The sequence below is a fragment of the Babylonia areolata genome, chromosome 21 (assembly GCF_041734735.1).
Source record: "Babylonia areolata isolate BAREFJ2019XMU chromosome 21, ASM4173473v1, whole genome shotgun sequence".
NCBI lineage: Eukaryota > Metazoa > Mollusca > Gastropoda > Neogastropoda > Buccinidae > Babylonia > Babylonia areolata.
Window position 1 is genome coordinate 2,473,486 of NC_134896.1, and position 23,940 is coordinate 2,497,425.

At 44.6% G+C, this 23,940-nt stretch overlaps 1 protein-coding gene across 2 annotated transcripts in view; it reads right to left on the reverse strand.

The window, feature by feature from the left end:
- Nucleotides 1–354: 354 nt before the first annotated feature.
- Nucleotides 355–23,940, reverse strand: part of LOC143295674 (WD repeat-containing and planar cell polarity effector protein fritz homolog) — a 77,502-nt gene continuing 53,916 nt past the window's right edge. For both annotated transcript variants that reach the window (XM_076607288.1, XM_076607287.1), the window contains exons 18-24: nt 23,693–23,913; nt 21,178–21,365; nt 18,191–18,281; nt 13,843–13,955; nt 11,903–12,048; nt 6,097–6,229; nt 355–1,631 (exon numbers count right to left, since the gene is read on the reverse strand). In XM_076607288.1, the coding sequence (XP_076463403.1) occupies nt 1,575–1,631; nt 6,097–6,229; nt 11,903–12,048; nt 13,843–13,955; nt 18,191–18,281; nt 21,178–21,365; nt 23,693–23,913 (949 nt within the window). In that variant the 3' untranslated portion in view covers nt 355–1,574. The remainder of the gene's footprint in view (nt 1,632–6,096; nt 6,230–11,902; nt 12,049–13,842; nt 13,956–18,190; nt 18,282–21,177; nt 21,366–23,692; nt 23,914–23,940) is intronic.

Here is a 23,940-nt window from a genome sequence, read left to right on the forward strand (position 1 = left end):
AAAACAAACATAAAATAACCAAAGAAACAAGCTATGAAACGTTTATTGCTCACATTTTAAAAGAGTCAATTTTTCACAACACCTGATCCTCACACTTTTCAAATAGTCAAATACTGAAATAGTCACAAGTACCTATTTCCTGCAACAGATGAAATTATATACACTACATGGAATAGAAATAGGTAAAATTTCACTTCAATAGATGAAATCCTGTACATGATATGGAATAAATGAGCTCACACCCTTATGTCCGGCTGCCATCTTTTCAAAACGAACAGGAATGACTCAGCTGAATTCTCAGGAATGTTTCAAAAAGTAAACGGCACTGGACAGTTAAATAATAGTTAAAAAAAAAAATAACAAAGAAAAAAATATAAGATGCTTATCAAACACCTTTCATATTCTGTAACACAAGCTGCTCAACCATGAGATAACAATACATGCACACACATATATGCATGCCACTCTCTCTCTCTCTCTCTCTCTCTCTCTCTCTCTCACACACACACACACACACTGCCGCCACCACCACCACCACTACCACTACCACATCAACATAAACACACATAAAACCTCACAAACATGGACATGACAAATACCTTCTTCATTCAATTGATGCTTTATCACAACAACATACATAAAACCTCACAAACATGGACATGACAAATACCTTCTTCATTCAATTGATACTTTATCACAACAGCTTCCCTCCTGTCCTTAAAAAACAACAACAACAAACAAACAAAAACAAACAAACACTTTTTTTAAAGGAGAAAGGCTAGTTCAGTTCAGATCAGTCAGTTCACTGAGTTATGTACATGTAACACTCTTTCAGCTCTAACTGAGAGAAAGCTGAATATATATTCATAATTATTTATTAATATCATTATCATAATTCTTCTTATTACTATCATCATCATTATTATCTATTAACCAAAAATGATCGGCTACCTGGTTTGATATCAGCTTTATCAGCAAACAAGCAGACTGTTCGGCACAATTGTAGACATGCATTTTCCACAAAATATGGCTGTGACATATTGCTTGACAATGTCACGACCATGTGAACATTTCTCTCTCGGTGCACAATGTAAGCTGCTCTGTTGTCTGTTGGCCTGAATACGATGATGCAGACTGTTTCCAACACAGACATCACAACATGGTTCTCCCTCTCTCTTGTGCCCACTGGGAACCAGTCTGTGTCCATATCTAAACTTTTACAAATGCACACTTGCCCATTCATTCTTCCTTTCATTCATTCATTTTCTGCCAAATTCTTTCCTTCAGATCTCTCTTCTCTCTTCGTTACAGATGGAAAGAAATTATGATCCTGGACTGAACTGCTGTATTCAGTCAATTCTAAAGTGAGTCACTTTGACATTGCTGTATGTTCGTCAGACAATTCCAATGTGAATAATTTTGACGTTGCTGTATGTTCGTCAGACAATTCCAATGTGAATCACTTTGACGTTGCCGTTTGTTGGTCAGACAATTCCAATGTGAATCACTTTGACGTTGCCGTTTGTTGGTCAGACAATTCCAGTGTGAATCACTTTGACGTTGCCGTTTGTTGGTCAGACAATTCCAAAGTGAATCACTTTGACGTTGCCGCTGGCTCCATCTCCTTCCTCCTGCAACACAAAAGTGACGTGTGAAAACAAAACTGTTAACACAACAGTGACGTGTGAAAACAAAACTGTTAACACAACAGTGACGTGTGAAAACAAAACTGTCAACACAACAGTGACATGTGAAAACAGAAAACAAAACTGTCAACACAACAGTGACGTGTGAAAACAAAACTGTCAACACAACAGTGACATGTGAAAACAGAAAACAAAACTGTCAATGCAACAGTGACGTGTGAAAACAGAAAACAAAACTGTCAACACAACAGTGACGTGTGAAAACAAAACTGTCAACACAACAGTGACATGTGAAAACAAAACTGTCAACACAACAGTGACATGTGAAAACAAAACTGTCAAGGCAACAGTGACGTGTGAAAACAAAACTGTCAACACAACAGTGACATGTGAAAACAAAACTGTCAACACAACAGAGACATGTGAAAACAAAACTGTCAAGGCAACAGTGACGTGTGAAAACAGAAAACAAAACTGTCAACACAACAGTGACGTGTGAAAACAAAACTGTCAACACAACAGTGGTGTGTGAAAACAAAACTGTCAACACAACAGTGACGTGTGAAAACAAAACTGTCAACACAACAGTGACATGTGAAAACAAAACTGTCAATGCAACAGTGACGTGTGAAAACAAAACTGTCAACACAACAGAGACATGTGAAAACAAAACTGTCAAGGCAACAGTGACGTGTGAAAACAAAACTGTCAATGCAACAGTGACATGTGAAAACAAAACTGTCAATGCAACAGTGACATGTGAAAACAAAACTGTCAATGCAACAGTGACATGTGAAAACAAAACTGTCAATGCAACAGTGACGTGTGAAAACAAAACTGTCAACACAACAGTGACATGTGAAAACAAAACTGTCAACACAACAGTGACATGTGAAAACAAAACTGTCAACACAACAGTGACGTGTGAAAACAGAAAACAAAACTGTCAACACAACAGTGACGTGTGAAAACAAAACTGTCAACACAACAGTGACATGTGAAAACAAAACTGTCAACACAACAGTGACGTGTGAAAACAAAACTGTCAATGCAACAGTGACGTGTGAAAACAAAACTGTCAATGCAACAATGACGTGTGAAAACAGAAAACAAAACTGTCAATACAACAGTGACGTGTGAAAACAAAACTGTCAATGGAACAGTGACGTGTGAAAACAAAACTGTCAATGCAACAATGACATGTGAAAACAAAACTGTCAACACAACAGTGACATGTGAAAACAAAACTGTCAAGGCAACAGTGACATGACACAACAGTGACATGTGAAAACAAAACTGTCAAGGCAACAGTGACGTGTGAAAACAAAACTGTCAACACAACAGTGACGTGTGAAAACAAAACTGTCAACACAACAGTGACGTGTGAAAACAAAACTGTCAATGCAACAGTGACGTGTGAAAACAGAAAACAAAACTGTCAACACAACAGAGACGTGTGAAAACAGAAAACAAAACTGTCAACACAACAGTGACGTGTGAAAACAGAAAAAAAACTGTCAACACAACAGAGACGTGTGAAAACAGAAAACAAAACTGTCAACACAAAAGTGACGTGTGAAAACAAAACTGTCAATGCAACAGTGACGTGTGAAAACAGAAAACAAAACTGTCAACACAACAGTGACGTGTGAAAACAGAAAACAAAACTGTCAACACAACAGAGACGTGTGAAAACAGAAAACAAAACTGTCAATGGAACAGTGACGTGTGAAAACAAAACTGTCAACACAACAGAGACGTGTGAAAACAGAAAACAAAACTGTCAACACAAAAGTGACGTATGAAAACAAAACTGTCAACACAACAGTGACGTGTGAAAACAGAAAACAAAACTGTCAATGCAACAGTGACGTGTGAAAACAAAACTGTCAACACAACAGTGGTGTGTGAAAACAGAAAACAAAACTGTCAATGCAACAGTGACGTGTGAAAACAAAACTGTCAACACAACAGTGACGTGTGAAAACAGAAAACAAAACTGTCAACACAACAGTGACGTGTGAAAACAGAAAACAAAACTGTCAACACTAAAGTGACGTGTGAAAACAAAACTGTCAACACAACAGTGACATGTGAAAACAAAACTCTCTCTCCCACAAAGTTTTAGTTATAAATTGAAATGTAGATAAACTGTGTGTCTTCCACAAGGTTTTAAGTGATACACTGAATTATAGATATGCTGTGTCTCTTCTACAATGTTTTAGTAATAAACTGAACTGTTGGTAAACTGTGCATGTGTCTCTTCCACAATGCTTTAGTGATACAATGAAATATATTGATAAAGTTTCTTTTTTACAATGTTTTAGTGAAAAACTAAAGTATAGATATACTGTGTCTACTACAAGGTTTTAGCAATAAACTAAAATATAGATAAGCAGTGTCACTTCTATGAGATTTTATTTATAAGCTAAAATATAGATGATATACTGTGTCTCTTCTGCAAGGTTTTAATTATAAACTAAAATATAAAGGTTTCAGTTATAACTAAAATATAGATATTATACTGTGTCTCTTCTACAAGGTTTTAGTTATAAACTGAAATATAAAGGTTTCAGTTATAACTAAAATATAGATATTATACTGTGTCTCTTCTACAAGGTTTTAGTTATAAACTAAAATACAAAGGTTTCAGTTATAACTAAAATACAGATATTATACTGTGTCTCTTCTACAAGGTTTTAGTTATAAACTAAAATATAGATGATATACTATGTCTGTTCTACAAGGTTTTAGTTATAAACTAAGATATAGTGTGTCTCTTCTACGAGTGCAGTGTGGTGAAGACATGAAGACAGAAGAACAGAAGTTCAGTGAAGACATGACAGAAGAACAAACATGTGGTGCAGTGAAGACATGACAGCAGAACAAACAGGTGGTGCAGTGAAGACATGACAGCAGAACAAACATGTGGTGCAGTGAAAACATGACAGAAGAACAAACATGTGGTGCAGTGAAGACATGACAGCAGAACAAACATGTGGTGCAGTGAAGACATGACAGCAGCACAAACATGTGGTGCAGTGAAGACATGACAGCAGCACAAACATGTGGTGCAGTGAAGACATGACAGCAGAACAAACATGTGGTGCAGTGAAGACATGACAGCAGAACAAACATGTGGTGCAGTGAAGACATGACAGCAGAACAAACATGTGGTGCAGTGAAGACATGACAGCAGAACAAACATGTGGTGCAGTGAAGACATGACAGCAGCACAAACATGTGGTGCAGTGAAGACATGACAGCAGAACAAACATGTGGTGCAGTGAAGACATGACAGCAGAACAAACATGTGGTGCAGTGAAGACATGACAGCAGAACAAACATGTGGTGCAGTGAAGACATGACAGCAGCACAAACATGTGGTGCAGTGAAGACATGACAGCAGCACAAACATGTGGTGCAGTGAAGACATGACAGCAGCACAAACATGTGGTGCAGTGAAGCAGTGAAGACATGACAGCAGAACATGTGGTGCAGTGAAGACATGACAGAAGAACAAACATGCGGTGCAGTGAAGACATGACAGCAGAACAAACATGTGGTGCAGTGAAGCAGTGAAGACATGACAGCAGAACAAACATGCGGTGCAGTGAAGACATGACAGCAGCACAAACATGTGGTGCAGTGAAGACATGACAGCAGCACAAACATGTGGTGCAGTGAAGACATGACAGCAGCACAAACATGTGGTGCAGTGAAGACATGACAGCAGCACAAACATGTGGTGCAGTGAAGCAGTGAAGACATGACAGCAGAACATGTGGTGCAGTGAAGACATGACAGAAGAACAAACATGCGGTGCAGTGAAGAAGACATGACAGAAGTGCGGTGAAGTGAAGACATGACAGAAGTGCAGTGAAGACATGACAGAAGTGCGGTGAAGTGAAGACATGACAGGACATGACAGAAGTGCGGTGCAGTGAAGACATGACTACAGAAGTGTGGTGCAGTGAAGACATGACAGAAGTGCGGTGCAGTGAAGACATGACAGAAGTGCGGTGCAGTGAAGACATGACAGAAGTGTGGTGCAGTGAAGACATGACAGGACATGACAGAAGTGTGGTGCAGTGAAGACATGACAGAAGTGCGGTGCAGTGAAGACATGACAGAAGTGCGGTGAAGTGAAGACATGACAGGACATGACAGAAGTGTGGTGCAGTGAAGACATGACAGAAGTGCGGTGCAGTGAAGACATGACAGAAGTGCGGTGAAGTGAAGACATGACAGGACAGGACAGAAGTGTGGTGCAGTGAAGACATGACAGAAGTGCGGTGCAGTGAAGACATTACAGAAGTGCGGTGAAGACATGACAGAAGTGCGGTACAGTGAAGACATGACAGAAGTGCAGTGAAGACATGACAGAAGTGTGGTGCAGTGAAGACATGACAGAAGTGTGGAGCAGTGAAGAAAGCATGAAGCAGCTGACCTCTCCCTGGGGGTGAGGGTGTGTGGGCGGGCCCTGTGGGGGTGGAGGTGGGTGTGGGGGGGCCATGAGCGCCGCTGTGTAGTCACTGATCAGATCTCCCCCCACGTCCATGTCACCGATGCTGGCATAGTCCCTGCAACACACAGCACCGCCCAGTGAGTGAGTTCTTTAGTTTAGCGTCTTTTCACTATCAGTGACATTAGATCCACAAAAACAAAAAAAAATTAAAGTGGGTGGTTGGGGGGGTGGGGGTGGGGGGGCACGGAGGAGGAGAGAGGGAAGAGGAAAACAGAAAAGGTAGATAACTACCAAAAAATGTACAACTAACATGCAATTACATTCAACAGTAACAATTCAATAATGATAATAATAATCAGAAAACATTAACGCAATTCTAAAGTACATTAAAGGAAAGTAGAAATAGGGCTATGAACTAATGCCTGTGAAAGTTCGACCATAAGAACCTCGTCAGAAATAACTTTCCAAAAATCATCTGCAGAATAGTTATTCTCTTTGAAATACTTGGGCAAGAAGGTACATAACTGCTGACAGTGAAACAAATAATGATGCAAGCTGAACTGCCTACCACAGATGCATGTAACATTTTTACTAACCTTTGTCTTCAGCGCATCAAGTTTTATACGGAAGAAAGTAGAGGTTATCAATCTTGTATAGCAAGCTGATGGATTTGGTATCTTTTCTTTAATAGTATTCTTCGGGAATAATGTCCCTTTATGAAATTGACCCCATGCCGATTTTTCTAACAAAGTGTATGCCTCTTTTACAGAAAGACAGGCATATATTTTTGTCAGTTTTTCTGAATCTTGAGCTCCTCTTTTAGCTGCTTTATCAGCAGTTTCATTGCCATGAATACCCACATGAGAAGGCACCCAACAAAAACTGACCTCAGTCCCTTTAATCCTCAAACAATGTACCAAATGATTTGCCTCAATAACTAAGTCAGGTCTTGTTTCAAGGCTAAATAATTCTACAGCATAAAGTATTGATTTGGAATCAACAAAGAATACTATTTTTGAGAAAACTATTTGATGGCTCACTAAGTTGTTCAGAGCTTGTATAATAGCAATTAGTTCGGCTGTGATTATGGAAAGATGTTTTCCAATAAAGTAAGATTTTTCAACTTTAAAGGCAGGAATATAGAAAGCCACACCAGCATTTTTGTCATCACAAACAGATCCATCTGTAAATATATGGAGATGATTCTGATATTTTTCTGCTATATGGATTCTGGCAGTACTTGTCGTGATATTGATGTTTTCTTCTTTTTTTTGTTTCAGAATAACTGATATCAAAATCTGCTTTCAACATTTCCCAAAAAGGAACAGGAGTATGATGTGGTTTTGCAGCTAACTCTTTCATGTTAACATCAGATTTTTATTAAAACAAATCTGAAACGTAAGTTGCAACTGTTTCTTGTGATGAAATGGCTTTAGTCTTTTAGGAAAATCAATGTCAGATGTTACTGTCAGTTCATCAGCAATGAATTTTTTTGTCACTGAAGTGTATCTCACAGCAAATTTTGCTGTTGCTAACTCATGATGTTCATTTAAGGGAAGAATTTCGGCTGTTTTGTATGTTTCCTGGTTGGCTGCATGAGAGGGCACTCCGAGGGCAATTTTGATAGCCTTACAGTCTACACTTTGAATCTTTTGTAATAGATATTTAGGTGCACTGAAAAATATTTCTTGTGCATAGGCTCTCTTAGATCTTACAAGGGTCATGGAAAGATGAATCAATGTTTTTGTATCCATTCTCCAAGGTAAGCCGCTTATACTTTTCATAAAATTGATACTTTTCCTTGCCTTTAAGATGTAATCAAAGTGAATGTTCCATGTCAGCTTTGAAGTAAGATAAACATCTAAAAACGTCACCACCTGTTTATAATCAATGATGTCATCAAGTAATTTAAAAATGGGTATGCTAGATGGGTTACCACCTGAATTAAACAACATCATACATGTTTTTTCAGTCAACAAAGCTAGACCATTTTCAAACATATAGTTACCAAGGTTATCAAGATCAAATTGATACAAATGACATATGTAATTCTGTGCTCTTTGTGGGACTGACATCCATCTACATACATATATCATCAGCATACTGTACTAAAACTACACGATTTGACAATGCCTTTGGGAGATCCTGAATAAGAATATTAAAGAGAATAGCGACTGTAACTGAGCCCTGTGGAATTCCCATGTCAAGTTTATGTGGCAAAGAATAATGTGTTCCCACCTTTGCTTGAATAATTCTATTAGATAAAAAGCTTTTTATACGCCCATAGAGATTACCTGATATTCCAACTGATTCCAGTTTGTATGACAGATGTTTGTGCCAAACCTGACTGTAGGCTTTTTTTACGTCAAAAAACGTTGCTGGGACACTTTTTCTGTGGGCAAACTGACGTTTTATTTGAGTTGTAATCTTTACTTGGTGATTAACCATTGATCTTCCTTTTCTAAAGCCAGCCTGGTTCACTGGAATGATTATTCTCAACAGGACTATTTTTCCATTAATTTACTGATATGCGAGGTCAAAGCAATAGGCCTATAGCTATTTTTATTACATTTAGGTTTTGATGTTTTCCATATCTGTGGTACAGTTCCAGATATCCAAACATTCTGTGTAGGAAAACGATACAATTTTTTTAAAATGTGTTTTAGCATCTCATTAGATAGTGCAACAATGCCAACTGAATGTTTTTATTGCTAAGGGAAGCTATAGCGGTTTGTAACTCCTCATATGTAATAGGAGAATTAAACCACAAGTCATTTTGCAGAATGGGATCACTGTATAAAGCACTATTTTCTTCTCTGTCTCTGTGTATTTTACACACAGGTGATAAGCCTTCGTATCTGCTATTTTTCGCAAACATTTTAACAAAGATTTCTGCCTTTTCCTGATTTGAAAGAAACTTGTTTTGTGAGTCATTTGATATTGGGCAACTTGGTAACTTTATTCCATTTCTTTCATATTTGTCCAAACTTTATTAACTCTATAACAATGTACCAGGTATATATGCACGGAGGCCAAAGCTGTGCTATGCACGTCTCAGGCATATCTGCGTGGTAGCGCCATTTGTAGTTAAACATGTGGCGTGCACATCTGCGTGCTGATTTTTGTTTCAAAACAAAGACTGCCTGTCAACGGTCTGAGGGAAAAAAACGCATGGTATTCCACATAACAATCATCCGTCTATTTTTAGACCAGTTTCTGCTGACCTAGTCAGCGTTATCCGGTCGAACCCCAACTTGAAACAAAGGACTCGAGACAGTCATTTTGCTATCAAGGATGGCGTCACAACGGATGAGTCAGACGGTCATGTCACTCGAAGAAGTGCTTCAAGAAGTTGTTCAGAATGGCTCTGGCAATGAAGGTACTGTTCAGAAAATGAAGATGAAGACAGAGAAAATGAAGACAATATATTTGAAGATGTTGTCATTGTGTGTGTGTGCGAGCGTGAGTGTGCGCGCGCATGTATGTGTGTGTCTAAAAAATGCGTGTTTTTAAGGAATGTATTTCTTTTTAATCTAAGCATTATTCACTTGATATTTTTATTGTTTGGTGGATCACGTTTTTTTATTCATTCTGTGAACGCACTGGATTGAGCTGTCGTAATGTTTTATGTTATGTTCTTATCTGGCTCGATGACGTAAGGCGCTTTGAGCAGCATTAGTACTGGATATCGCGCCATAGAAAAGTTATGAATTATCATTATTACTTTGTGAGGTGCTGAATTTAGATCATGCACCGTTCTGACCATACCATGTGTGTGTGTGTGTGTGTGTGTGTGTTCAGTCAGTCTCTGTGTGTCAGTCTCAGTGTATGTGTGCTGTGAACAATCATTGAATCAGTCCATAACACTATGTCTTTGTGATGTGGTTAGCCAGTAAACACACACACACACACACACACACACACACACACACACACTCAGTTTATAATTCTGACTTTGTGGGCTTTTTTCGGACGGACAGAAACTGAACAGAACAGCAAAACAAACTGAGAATCTTCAGTGAGGAGACAATTCTGCGCCGAAAGTGACAGTGTGTGCTTCCCATCATCTTCTTTTGTTTTGTGATTGTGTGTGAAGCTGAATCTTACATTATTTTTCAACATTACCTCTCTGGAGGCTTGAGGTGAGTGAAACATTTTATTACATTATCATCTGATGTAGTGACACATTCCTCGGTATGTTTTGTGTAGATTATAAGTTTTGCTTTGTTCCACTTTGGGTGTCTTTGTTTCCTTGCATGGCTGATAGAAAAGAGGAAGAAAACAGTAACAAAAACACAACAGTGTGATAGATGAAAGATTATTTTTTCCAATGATACCAAACACTAATGCTGAATCTGTAATGAAAGGTAACAAATTTCCTCTTGAAAAGTACTAGAAATAGCTCGTTTCCAGGCTACACACAGCCACTGAACACCTCGCGTGAGGCGAAAATCCTCCCAGCTGAGGTACACGGTGATAGAGTTCAAGTCTTTATGATCTGAAATTTCTTGTGAACAAAATGATGACCAATAATTTTTTTTAGTTTGTGCTACAGTCATATTACTATGAGTGTTTGCTTTCTTCATTTCTTTGTGGTTTGGGGGGGCTCACTGTCCGCGAGGTAGTTCTTAAACGTTTCTTTCTTGTAATTAACTGCCTTTTCACATGCATCATTCCACCAGACATTGCCTGAACGGTCACATGACTTCACAGCCTTTACCTTTTGGGATTGACATATCAGCTGCTGATAACAAAGTTTCTGTAAAATTTGAATACATCTACACTCTCATTCTCAAGTTTTTCAAAATCATGAGAGGTAAGAATGTTTTGCAATAAATCCCAATTTGCATTTTTATAGTTATATTTTGGAATTCTGTCGACGTTATTATCAAACTGGTTATCATCATCAGCTATTGTAATGATGATAGGCACATGGTCACTTCCCAATGTGTCTTTATGTGTTTCCCAGGTACATAATGGAACTAGCTCTGGGGATATCAGTGTCAGGTCAGTTGCTGTCGGTCTGTGTTTAGAGATGTCAGGAATTCTAGTAACACTACCATCATTCATAAGATAAAAGGGGCTGTCAGTAATATTTTCTATTAACCTATTGCTTGCCACAGTTTTACAGTCCTTTTCCCAGAATGGAGCGTGGGCACTGAAATCAGCTGCGGGTAATAGCGAGTGAATGTGTGTGTGTGTGTGTGTGTGTGTGTGTGTGTGTGTGTGTGTGTGTGTGTGTGTGTGCATGTGTACGTGCACATGCACATGCATGTGTGTGCATGGATGTGCCTTTCTCCCTTTCACATCTTTACATGTTCAGTGATATTTGACGTGTGTGTGTATGTGTGTGTGTGTGTGTGTTTGTGGTGTGTGTGTGTGTGTGTGTGTGTGTGTTCCTTTAACATCTTTTCACTTTCAGTGATATTTGACATGTAATATATTTATTTATGTATGTATGTGTGTGTGTGTGTGTGTGTGTTGTGTGTTGTGTTTAAACAACTCAACATTAATCTGACAATAAATAGTTCTATGATGCGTAAGTCTATTCATTTGTTCTTTAGTTTAACGTCTTTTCACTGTAAGTGATATTAGACAAGGGTAGGAAAAAAATCGAGTGGGTGGAGGGGAGAGCAGGGGGGGTCGGGGGGGTCGAGGAGGGGGGGGGGGGGGGGGAATTACTGTGTATGCATGCGAGTAAGTGAAAGTGTGTGTGTGTGTGTGTGTGTGTGTGTGTGTGTGTGTGACATATGCGTCAGTCTATACATTCATGCAATGTGTAACTTACCCATTGTTAAACGTGACCGCCACAGAGCTGAGAGGCTTGGTGCGATCCTGACCTTTAACCCTGCCAGAGGTCGTAGGACAAAGACCTCGCTCGCCCTGACTACTGTAGTACTCCTGTTGCCAGGGGTGTTGTCGTGACAACGGAAGCTGCAACCAACCAGTCCTTCTGAACTGACAAGCCCTGTTTAATTCAGACACTGACACATCAACCATTCACCCTTCACACACACACACACCCTGTTTAATTCAGACACTGACACATCAACCATTCACCCTTCACACACACACACACACACCCTGTTTAATTCAGACACTGACACACCAACCGTTCATCCTTCACACACACACACACCCTGTTTAATTCAGACACTGACACATCAACCATTCATCCTTCACACACACACACACACACACACACACACCCTGTTTAATTCAGACACTGACACACCAACCATTCACCCTTCACACACACACACACACACACCCTGTTTAATTCAGACACTGACACACCAACCATTCACCCTTCACACACACACACACACCCTGTTTAATTCAGACACTGACACACCAACCATTCACCCTTCACACACACACACACACCCTGTTTAATTCAGACACTGACACACCAACCATTCACCCTTCACACACACACACACACACACCCTGTTTAATTCAGACACTGACACATCAACCATTCACCCTTCACACACACGCACACACACACCGTTTAATTCAGACACTGACACATCAACCATTCACCCTTCACACACACACACACACACCCTGTTTAATTCAGACACTGACACACCAACCATTCACCCTTCACACACACACACACCCTGTTTAATTCAGACACTGACACATCAACCATTCACCCTTCACACACACGCACACACACACCGTTTAATTCAGACACTGACACATCAACCATTCACCCTTCACACACACACACACACCCTGTTTAATTCAGACACTGACACACCAACCATTCACCCTTCACACACACACACACACACACACCCTGTTTCCAGGAACAGGCTACAACTACTTGAGTAGCAGGGCAACCATCCCCAACCCAGTGGGTCCCCGGTGATGGATAGGGGTAGGGATCTCGGACATGAGGGTCAGCTACGATATTCCTGCCCCAAGACCACTGGCAATGTGCTCCAACAAACCACAACACCATGCATCAATGCCAATGACAATGTCAGACACCCTGTGTCATTCACACACTGACATCCATGTCTTCCGTATCACTGACACGTCTTCACACACACCCTGTGTCATTCACACACTGACATCCATGTCTTCCGTATCACTGACACGTCTTCACACACACCCTGTGTCATTCACACACTGACATCCATGTCTTCCGTATCACTGTCACATCTTCACACACACCCTGTGTCATTCACACACTGACATCCATGTCTTCCGTATCACTGACACGTCTTCACACACACCCTGTGTCATTCACACACTGACATCCATGTCTTCCGTATCACTGACACGTCTTCACACACACCCTGTGTCATTCACACACTGACATCCATGTCTTCCGTATCACTGACACGTCTTCACACACACCCTGTGTCATTCACACACTGACATCCATGTCTTCCGTATCACTGACACGTCTTCACACACACCCTGTGTCATTCACACATAACCCTGTCACTGATCCTGAACCCCCACATGATCTCATCACATGACCCTGAACCCCTGCATGACCCTATCCCTGACACCTTGACCCTGAATCCCCACGTGACCCTGTCAACATGACCCTGAACCCCCACAAGACCCTATCACAGACACCTTGACCCTGAACCCCCACATGACCCTATCACAGACACCTTGACCCTGAACCCCCACATGACCCTATCACAGACACCTTGACCCTGAACCCCCACATAACCCAATCAAAATGACCCTGGCCTTGACCTGATCCACAATGTTCTCCTCAAGATGGGGCTGTCGTCCATCTGCTTGGTCACCATGGTGACGAGGGTATCCATTATCCAGGACAAGTCCATTGTCCAGCAGATCCAGAGTGTCTGACACAGAAATATCAACATGACAGACAATCCTGGCAACACTGACACAGGAATATAAACATGACAGACAATCCTGGCAACACTGACACAGAAATATCAACATGACAGACAATTCTGGCAACACTGACACAGGAATAAGACAGACAATTCTGGCAACACTGATACAGGAATATAAACATGACAGACAACCCTGACACAGGAATATAAACATGACAGACAATCCTGGCAACACTGACACAGAAATATCAACATGACAGACAATTCTGGCAACACTGACACAGGAATAAGACAGACAATCCTGGCAACACTGATACAGGAATATAAACATGACAGACAACCCTGACACAGGAATATGAACATGACAGACAATCCTGGCAACACTGACAGAGGAATAAGACAGACAATCCTGGCAACACTGATACAGGAATATGAACATTACAGACAACCCTGACACAGGAATATAAACATTACAGACAATCCTGGCAACACTGACGCAGGAATATGAACATGACAATCCTGGCAACACTGACACGGAAATGTTGACATGAAAAACAGACTATCCTGGCAACACTGATACAGGAATATCAACAAGGCAAAACAGACAATCCTGGCAATACTGACTGGAATATCAACATGACAAACAGACAATCTGGCAACACTGACACTAATATCAACATGACAGACAACCCTGACAGGAATATCAACATGACAAACCGACAATCCTGGCAACACTGACAGGAATATTAACAAGGCAAACAGACAATCCTGTCAACACTAACAGGAATATCAACAAGGCAAACAGACAATCCTGTCAACACTAACAGGAATATCAACAAGGCAAACAGACAATCCTGTCAAAACTGACAGGAATATTAACAAGGCAAACAGACAATCCTGTCAACACTGACAGGAATATTAACAAGGCAAACAGACAATCCTGTCAACACTAACAGGAATATCAACAAGGCAAACAGACAATCCTGTCAAAACTGACAGGAATATTAACAAGGCAAACAGACAATCCTGTCAAAACTGACAGGAATATTAACAAGGCAAACAGACAATCCTGTCAAAACTGACAGGAATATCAACAAGGCAAACAGACAATCCTGTCAACACTAACAGGAATATCAACAAGGCAAACAGACAATCCTGTCAAAACTGACAGGAATATCAACAAGGCAAACAGACAATCCTGTCAAAACTGACAGGAATATCAACAAGGCAAACAGACAATCCTGTCAACACTGACAGGAATATCAACATGACAAAACAATCCTGGCAACACTGATACACGAATATCAACCTGACAAAACAGACAATCGTGGCAACACTGACACAGGAATATCAACAAAACAGACAATCCTGGCAACACTAACACAGGAATATCAACAAGGCAAACAGACAATCCTGTCAAAACTGACAGGAATATCAACAAGGCAAACAGACAATCCTGTCAACACTGACAGGAATATCAACAAGGCAAACAGACAATCCTGTCAACACTGACAGGAATATCAACAAGGCAAACAGACAATCCTGGCAACACTGGAATACTCGCTGGGCTGTTTGACAGTGGATGACTACCTGAAGACAGGGGGGATGACTACCTGAAGACAGGTGGGACGACTACCTGAAGGCACTGAAGGCAGGAAGATGACTACCTGAAAGCAGGGATGACTACTTGAAGTCCTGAAGGCAGGGGGATGACTACCTGAAGACAGGGATGACTACCTGAAGACAAGGGGGATGACTACCTGAAGACAGGGTGATGACTACCTGAAGTGGGATGATTACCTGAAGGCAAGGGGGGATGACTACCTGAAGGCAGGCAGATAACTACCTGAAGACAGGGAGATTACTACCTGAAGGGGAATGATTACCTGAAGGCAAGGGGGGATGACTACCTGAAGGCGGGGAGATAACTACCTGAAGGCAGGTTTGACTACTTGAAGGCCTGAAGGCAGGAGGATGACTACCTGAAGGGGGATGGCTACCTGAAGGGGGATGACTACCTGAAGGGGGATGACTACCTGAAGACAGGGGGATGGCTACCTGAAGGGGGATGACTACCTGAAGGGGGATGGCTACCTGAAGACAGGGGGATGACTACCTGAAGGGGGATGGCTACCTGAAGGGGGATGGCTACCTGAAGGGGGATGACTACCTGAAGGGGGATGACTACCTTAAGTCAGGGGGATGACTACCTGAAGGGGGATGGCTACCTGAAGACGGGATTACCTGAAGACAGGGGGATAACTACCTGAAGACAGTGGGGATGACAGGATGACTACCTGAAGACAGCAGAGATGACTACCTGAAGACAGCTGGGATGACTAACTGAAGACAGCTGGGATGACTCACAATGACTCACAAGAAGACAGCTGGGATGACTACCTGAAGAAGACAGCTGGGATGACTACCTGAAGACAGCGGGGATGACTACCTGAAGACAGCTGGGATGACTACCTGAAGACAGCTGGGATGACTACCTGAAGACAGCTGGGATGACTACCTGAAGACAGCAGGGATGACTACCTGAAGACAGCTGGGATGACTACCTGGACAGCTGGGATGACTACCTGAAGACAGCAGGGATGACTACCTGAAGACAGCGGGGATGACTACCTGAAGACAGCTGGGATGACTACCTGAAGACAGCGGGGATGACTACCTGGACAGCAGGGATGACTACCTGAAGACAGCGGGGATGACTACCTGAAGACATCAGGGATGACTACCTGAAGACAGCTGGGATGACTACCTGAAGACAGCTGGGATGACTACCTGAAGACAGCTGGGATGACTACCTGAAGACATCAGGGATGACTACCTGGACAGCAGGGATGACTACCTGAAGACAGCGGGGATGACTACCTGAAGACAGCGGGGATGACTACCTGAAGACAGCTGGGATAACTACCTGAAGACATCAGGGATGACTACCTGAAGACAGCAGGGATGACTACCTGAAGACAGCAGGGATGACTACCTGAAGACAGCGGGGATGACTACCTGAAGACAGCTGGGATAACTACCTGAAGACATCAGGGATGACTACCTGAAGACAGCAGGGATGACTACCTGAAGACAGCGGGGATGACTACCTGAAGACACCTGAAGACAGCGGGGATGACTACCTGAAGACACCTGAAGACAGCTGGGATGACTACCTGAAGACAGCAGGGATGACTACCTGAAGACAGCGGGGATGACTACCTGAAGACACCTGAAGACAGCGGGGATGACTACCTGAAGACACCTGAAGACAGCTGGGATGACTACCTGAAGACAGCAGGGATGACTACCTGAAGACAGCAGGGATGACTACCTGAAGACAGCGGGGATGACTACCTGAAGACAGCAGGGATGACTACCTGAAGACAGCGGGGATGACTACCTGAAGACAGCGGGGATGACTACCTGAAGACAGCTGGGATAACTACCTGAAGACATCAGGGATGACTATCTGAAGACAGCAGGGATGACTACCTGAAGACAGCTGGGATGACTACCTGAAGACAGCGGGGATGACTACCTGAAGACAGCTGGGATAACTACCTGAAGACATCAGGGATGACTACCTGAAGACAGCGGGGATGACTACCTGAAGACAGCTGGGATAACTACCTGAAGACATCAGGGATGACTACCTGAAGACAGCAGGGATGACTACCTGAAGACAGCAGGGATGACTACCTGGACAGCAGGGATGACTACCTGAAGACAGCAGGGATGACTACCTGAAGACAGCGGGGATGACTACCTGAAGACAGCTGGGATAACTACCTGAAGACATCAGGGATGACTACCTGAAGACAGCAGGGATGACTACCTGAAGACAGCGGGGATGACTACCTGAAGACAGCTGGGATAACTACCTGAAGACATCAGGGATGACTACCTGAAGACAGCTGGGATGACTACCTGAAGACAGCGGGGATGACTACCTGAAGACAGCAGGGATGACTACCTGAAGACAGCGGGGATGACTACCTGAAGACAGCTGGGATGACTCACATGAAGACAGCGGGGATGACTACCTGAAGACAGCGGGGATGACTCATATGAAGGCAGAGGGGAAAACTAACCTACAGATGAGTCAGGGGGGATGACTCGCTTGAAGCAGGGCGATTGACTACCTGAAGGCAGGTGGGATGACTACTTGAAGGCAGGTGGGATGACTACCTGAAGGCAGGTGGGATGACTACCTGAAGGCAGGGGGGACAACTCACCTATGGCCTCAGCGTGTGCCTGCTGGGCCTTCCTCTTGGCCACCTCAGCAAGGGCCGTCTCCCCTTTGTCCTGAGCCATGTAATGCAGGTCCTGACACACAACAACACGTGTCATTCCATCTGTCCACTCAGGTCAATCATGTGTAGTCCTGACACACAACAACACGTGTCATTCCATCTGTCCACTCAGGTCAATCATGTGTAGTCCTGACACACAACAACACGTGTCATTCCATCTGTCCACTCAGGTCAATCATGTGTAGTCCTGACACACAACAACACGTGTCATTCCATCTGTCCACTCCATGTCAATCATGTGTAGTCCTGACACACAACAACACGTGTCATTCCATCTGTCCACTCCATGTCAATCATGTGTAGTCCTGACACACAACAACACGTGTCATTCCATCTGTCCACTCAAGTCAATCATGTGTAGTCCTGACACACAACAACACGTGTCATTCCATCTGTCCACTCAGGTCAATCATGTGTAGTCCTGACACACAACAACACGTGTCATTCCATCTGTCCACTCAGGTCAATCATGTGTAGTCCTGACACACAACAACACGTGTCATTCCATCTGTCCACTCAGGTCAATCATGTGTAGTCCTGACACACAACAACACGTGTCATTCCATCTGTCCACTCAAGTCAATCATGTGTAGTCCTGACACACAACAACACGTGTCATTCCATCTGTCCACTCAGGTCAATCATGTGTAGTCCTGACACACAACAACACGTGTCATTCCATCTGTCCACTCAAGTCAATCATGTGTAGTCCTGACACACAACAACACGTGTCATTCCATCTGTCCACTCAAGTCAATCATGTGTAGTCCTGACACACAACAACATGTGTCATTCCATCTGTCCACTCAAGTCAATCATGTGTAGTCCTGACACACAACAACACGTGTCATTCCATCTGTCCACTCAAGTCAATCATGTGTAGTCCTGACACACAACAACACGTGTCATTCCATCTGTCCACTCAAGTCAATCATGTGTAGTCCTGACACACAACAACACGTGTCATTCCATCTGTCCACTCAAGTCAATCATGTGTAGTCCTGACACACAACAACACGTGTCATTCCATCTGTCCACTCAAGTCAATCATGTGTAGTCCTGACACACAACAACACGTGTCATTCCATCTGTCCACTCAAGTCAATCATGTGTAGTCCTGTCAATCATGTGTAGTCCTGACACACAACAACATGTGTCATTCCATCTGTCCACTCAAGTCAATCATGTGTAGTCCTGACACACAACAACACGTGTCATTCCATCTGTCCACTCAAGTCAATCATGTGTAGTCCTGACACACAACAACACGTGTCATTCCATCTGTCCACTCAAGTCAATCATGTGTAGTCCTGACACACAACAACACGTGTCATTCCATCTGTCCACTCCATGTCAATCATGTGTAGTCTACTTCATGTCATTGTCACATGCAGTCCTGACACACAAAAACACGTGTCATTCCATCTCTCCACTCCATATCATCGTCACATGTAATCCTGACACACAAAAACACGTGTCGTTCCATCTCTCCACTCCATATCATCGTCACGTGTAATCCTGACACACAAAAACACGGGTCAACGTCATGTTTAGTCATGACACATCAACAACACGTCATCCCACCTCTCCACTCCATGTCAACATCACTTGCAGTCATGACCACATCAACAAAGCGTGCCATTCCATCTTTCCACACCATGTCAACTTCACATGTATGCGTCTTTTCTCTGCAGTCCTGGTAACAACAACAACAACAGACACACAGAGCTCTCCAATCTCTGATATCATCTCAACAGAAAGTCTCTAAAAATGTATAAGAATTATTTTTAAAAACTCATTCAAATTGTAGGCCCATGTCTCAACATGAAGAGGTCTGGCCTGACTCACCATGAAGAGGTCTGACTCACCATGACACACCCTGAAGATGTCTGACTCACCCAACTCAACAAGACGTCTGACTCAACCTGAAGAGGTCTGACACCCTGAAGAGGTCTGATTCACCATGACTCAACCAGAAGTCTGACACCCTGACTCACCATGAAGAGGTCTGACTCACCTTGAAAAGGTCTGACTCACCTTGAAGAGGTCTGACTCACCTTGAAAAGGTCTGACTCACCTTGAAGAGGTCTTACTCACCTTGAAAAGGTCTGACTCACCATGAAGAGGTCTTACTCACCTTGAAAAGGTCTGACTCACCTTGACTCACCTGAAGAGGTCTGGCTCACCTGAAGAGGTCTGACTCACCTTGACTCACCTGAAGAGGTCTGGCTCACCTTGACTCACCTGAAGAGGTCTGGCTCACCTGAAGAGGTCTGACTCACCTTGAAGAGGTCTGGCTCACCTGAAGAGGTCTGACTCAACCTGAAGAGGTCTGACACCCTGAAGAGGTCTGACTCACCCTGAAGAGGTCTGACTCACCTTGAAGAGGCCTGACTCACCTTGACTCACCCTGAAGAGGTCTGACTCACCTTGAAGAGGCCTGACTCACCTTGACTCACCCTGAAGAGGTCTGACTCACCTGAAGAGGTCTGACTCACCCTAAAGCGGTCTGACTCACCATGACTCACCCTGAAGAGGTCTGACTCCCTGACTCACCATGAAGAGGTCTGACTCACCATGACACCCTGAAGAGGGCTGACTCACCTTGACTCACCCTGAAGAGGTCTGACCCTGACTCACCCTGAAGAGGTCTGACTCACCTTGACTCACCCTGAAGAGGTCTGACTCACCCTTAAAAAGTCTGACTCACCCTGAAGTGGTCTGACTCACCCTGAAGACGTCTGACACCCCGCATCAACAAGAAGAGGAGTGAATGCCCATAAAGAGGCGCGACTCACCCTGAAGAAGTGTGATTGACTCACCATGAAGAGGCGCGACTCACCTGAAGAAGTGTGACTGACTCACCATGAAGAGGCGTGACTCACCCTGAAGAAGTGTGACTGACTCACCATGAAGAGGTCCCTGGCCCCGATGTCCACAGCCAGGAGGAAGGCCTTGTCGAAGCGAGCGTACCTCAGCAGGTGGTGGAAGAACCGTCGTGCCAGGCGGGAGATGGGGTCACGGTACTCCATGATGGTGACCTCTGACACGGCTGGCTTGGGGGCATAGAACGTGGCCAGGGCTGCCTCTAGCTGGGCTGTGGAGCAACTATCTTTGTACTAGTATTTTCATAGTCCTGTTTTAAAGCACTGTGTATTTTATGTAGTTTTGGTCTTAGATGTGATGGCATTTTTTCTATCTCTTTTTTTTTTTTTTTTTCTGCCCCATCATCTGCACCGTTTCAGTGCCATTACTCTCACGCCGCTCATTTAGATTCCCCCATACACGGCCACACCCGGGTTCGTCCTTCGCAGTTCTAGCGTCGGCAGTCCACAGGGAACTGTCGATGTTAGGTCGCCAGGAGGCCACACACCGGAAGAGACCCTGCACTGCTGCTGAGTCACTTCGGTGGTGTTCAGTGGTGCCTTTTCTGTTTTAACGTACTTAGGACACCACCTACTAAGCCCCCTACTACTGACAATAATGGCTTAGTCGCGGAGCCAGACTGAGTGAGCGTCCCTCGTTATTTTTAATATGTGTGTGTGTGTGCGTGCGTGCGTGCGTGCGTGCATGTGTTTGTGAGGGTACAGTGCTCTGGTATGTGTGTGTAAGTGTGTAGGCATGTTAGTATGTCCGAACAGAATTCTATGTTAGAAAATAAGATTTATCTTAATGCTTATGCAATTTTGTTTTTAGTGCAGTTGATATTTAATGTCAACGTGTGTGTGTTTGTGTGTCTGTGTGTGTGTCTGTAAGGGAGGGACATCTATATATGTGTGTGTGTGTGTGTGTGTGTGTGTGTGTGTGTGTGTGTGTGTGTGTGTGTGTGTGTGTGTGTGTGTGTGTGTGTGTGTGTGTATGTGTGTGTTCTATGAAATGCATTTTGTTTTAATCTAAGCCTTATTTACTTCACAGCTTTTATAATCTGATTCATCTCTTAAGTGTACTTTTTCATTCATATGAACACACTGGATGTTTTCCATTGTCAGATAGTGGTTGATGTGGTTTTTAAGGCATGTTTATAGTCAACTGGATGATGTAAGGCGCTTTGAGCAGCATTGGTACTGGATATCGCGCCATAGAAAAACTATGTATTATTATTAATATTATCACCTCCCACCCATGCTATCCCCCACCTTCCCCCCATGCTATCCCCCACCTCCCCCCCATGCTATACCCCACCTCCCCCCCATGCTATCCCCCACCTCCCCCCATGCTATCCCTACCCCATGCTATCCCCACCCCACCCCCCCATGCTATCCCCCACCTCCCCTCCTATGCTATCCCCCGCCACCCCCATGCTATCCCCCACCTCCCCCCCTATGCTATCCCCCGCCACCCCCCCATGCTATCCCCCACCTCCCCCCCATGCTATCCCCCACCTCCCCCCATGCTATCCCCCACCTCCCCCCATGCTATCCCCCACCACCACCCCATGCTATCCCCCACCTCCCCCCCATGCTATCCCCCACCTCCCCCCCATGCTATCCCCCACCACCTCCCATGCTATCCCCCACCTCCCCCCATGCTATCCCCCACCTCCCCCCATGCTATCCCAACCCCATGCTATCCCCACCCCACCCCCCCATGCTATCCCCCACCTCCCCCCCTATGCTATCCCCCGCCACCCCCATGCTATCCCCCACCTCCCCCCCTATGCTATCCCCCGCCACCCCCCCATGCTATCCCCCACCTCCCCCCCTATGCTATCCCCCGCCACCCCCATGCTATCCCCCACCTCCCCCCCTATGCTATCCCCCGCTTCCCCCATGCTATCCCCCACCTCCCCCCCTATGCTATCCCCCACCTCCCCCCCATGCTATCCCCCGTCTCCCCCATGCTATCCTCCCCCCCCATGCTATTCCCAAACCCCCCCCCCCCCATGCTATCCTCCCCCCCAGGCTATCCCCCACCCCCATGCTATCCCCCACCTCCCCCCATGCTATCCCCCACCTCCCCCCATGCTATCCCCACCCCATGCTATCCCCACCACACACCCCCATGCTATACCCCACCTCCCCCCCTATGCTATCCCCTGCCACCCCCATGCTATCCCCCACCTCCCCCCCTATGCTATCCCCCGCCACCCCCATGCTATCCCCCACCTCCCCCCCTATGCTATCCCCCGCCTCCCCCATGCTATCCCCCACCTCCCCCCCTATGCTATCCCCCACCTCTCCCCGATGCTATCCCCCGTCTCCCCCATGCTATCCCCACCCCACCCCCCCATGCTATCCTCCCCCCCCATGCTATTCCCAAACCCCCCCCATGCTATCCTCCCCCCCAGGCTATCCCCCACCCCCATGCTATCCCCCATCTCCCCCCATGCTATCCCCCATCCCCATGCTATCCCCCACCTCCCCCCCATGCTGTCCCCCACCTCCCCTACCTTGCTCTCCCCCCCCCCCCCCATGCTGTCCCCACCTTCCCTGTCGGCATTGAGTGGCTGTCGGAGAAGGAAGTTGACGATGGCGGAGAGGCAGGAGTAGCAGGTGGAGCCATCTGTGTCCCAGCTGAGGGCAGAGAGCAGACTGACGGCCTGGTCCAGCTGGCCTGCCTTCAGGTACTCCCTGGTCAGCTCCCCCGGCGACAGCCGCTCGCGACTCACCACGCCCAGCTGGAGCAGGAGGAGGGCGGGGGGGCCTCTGAAAGCAGTCCTCCAACTGTTATTT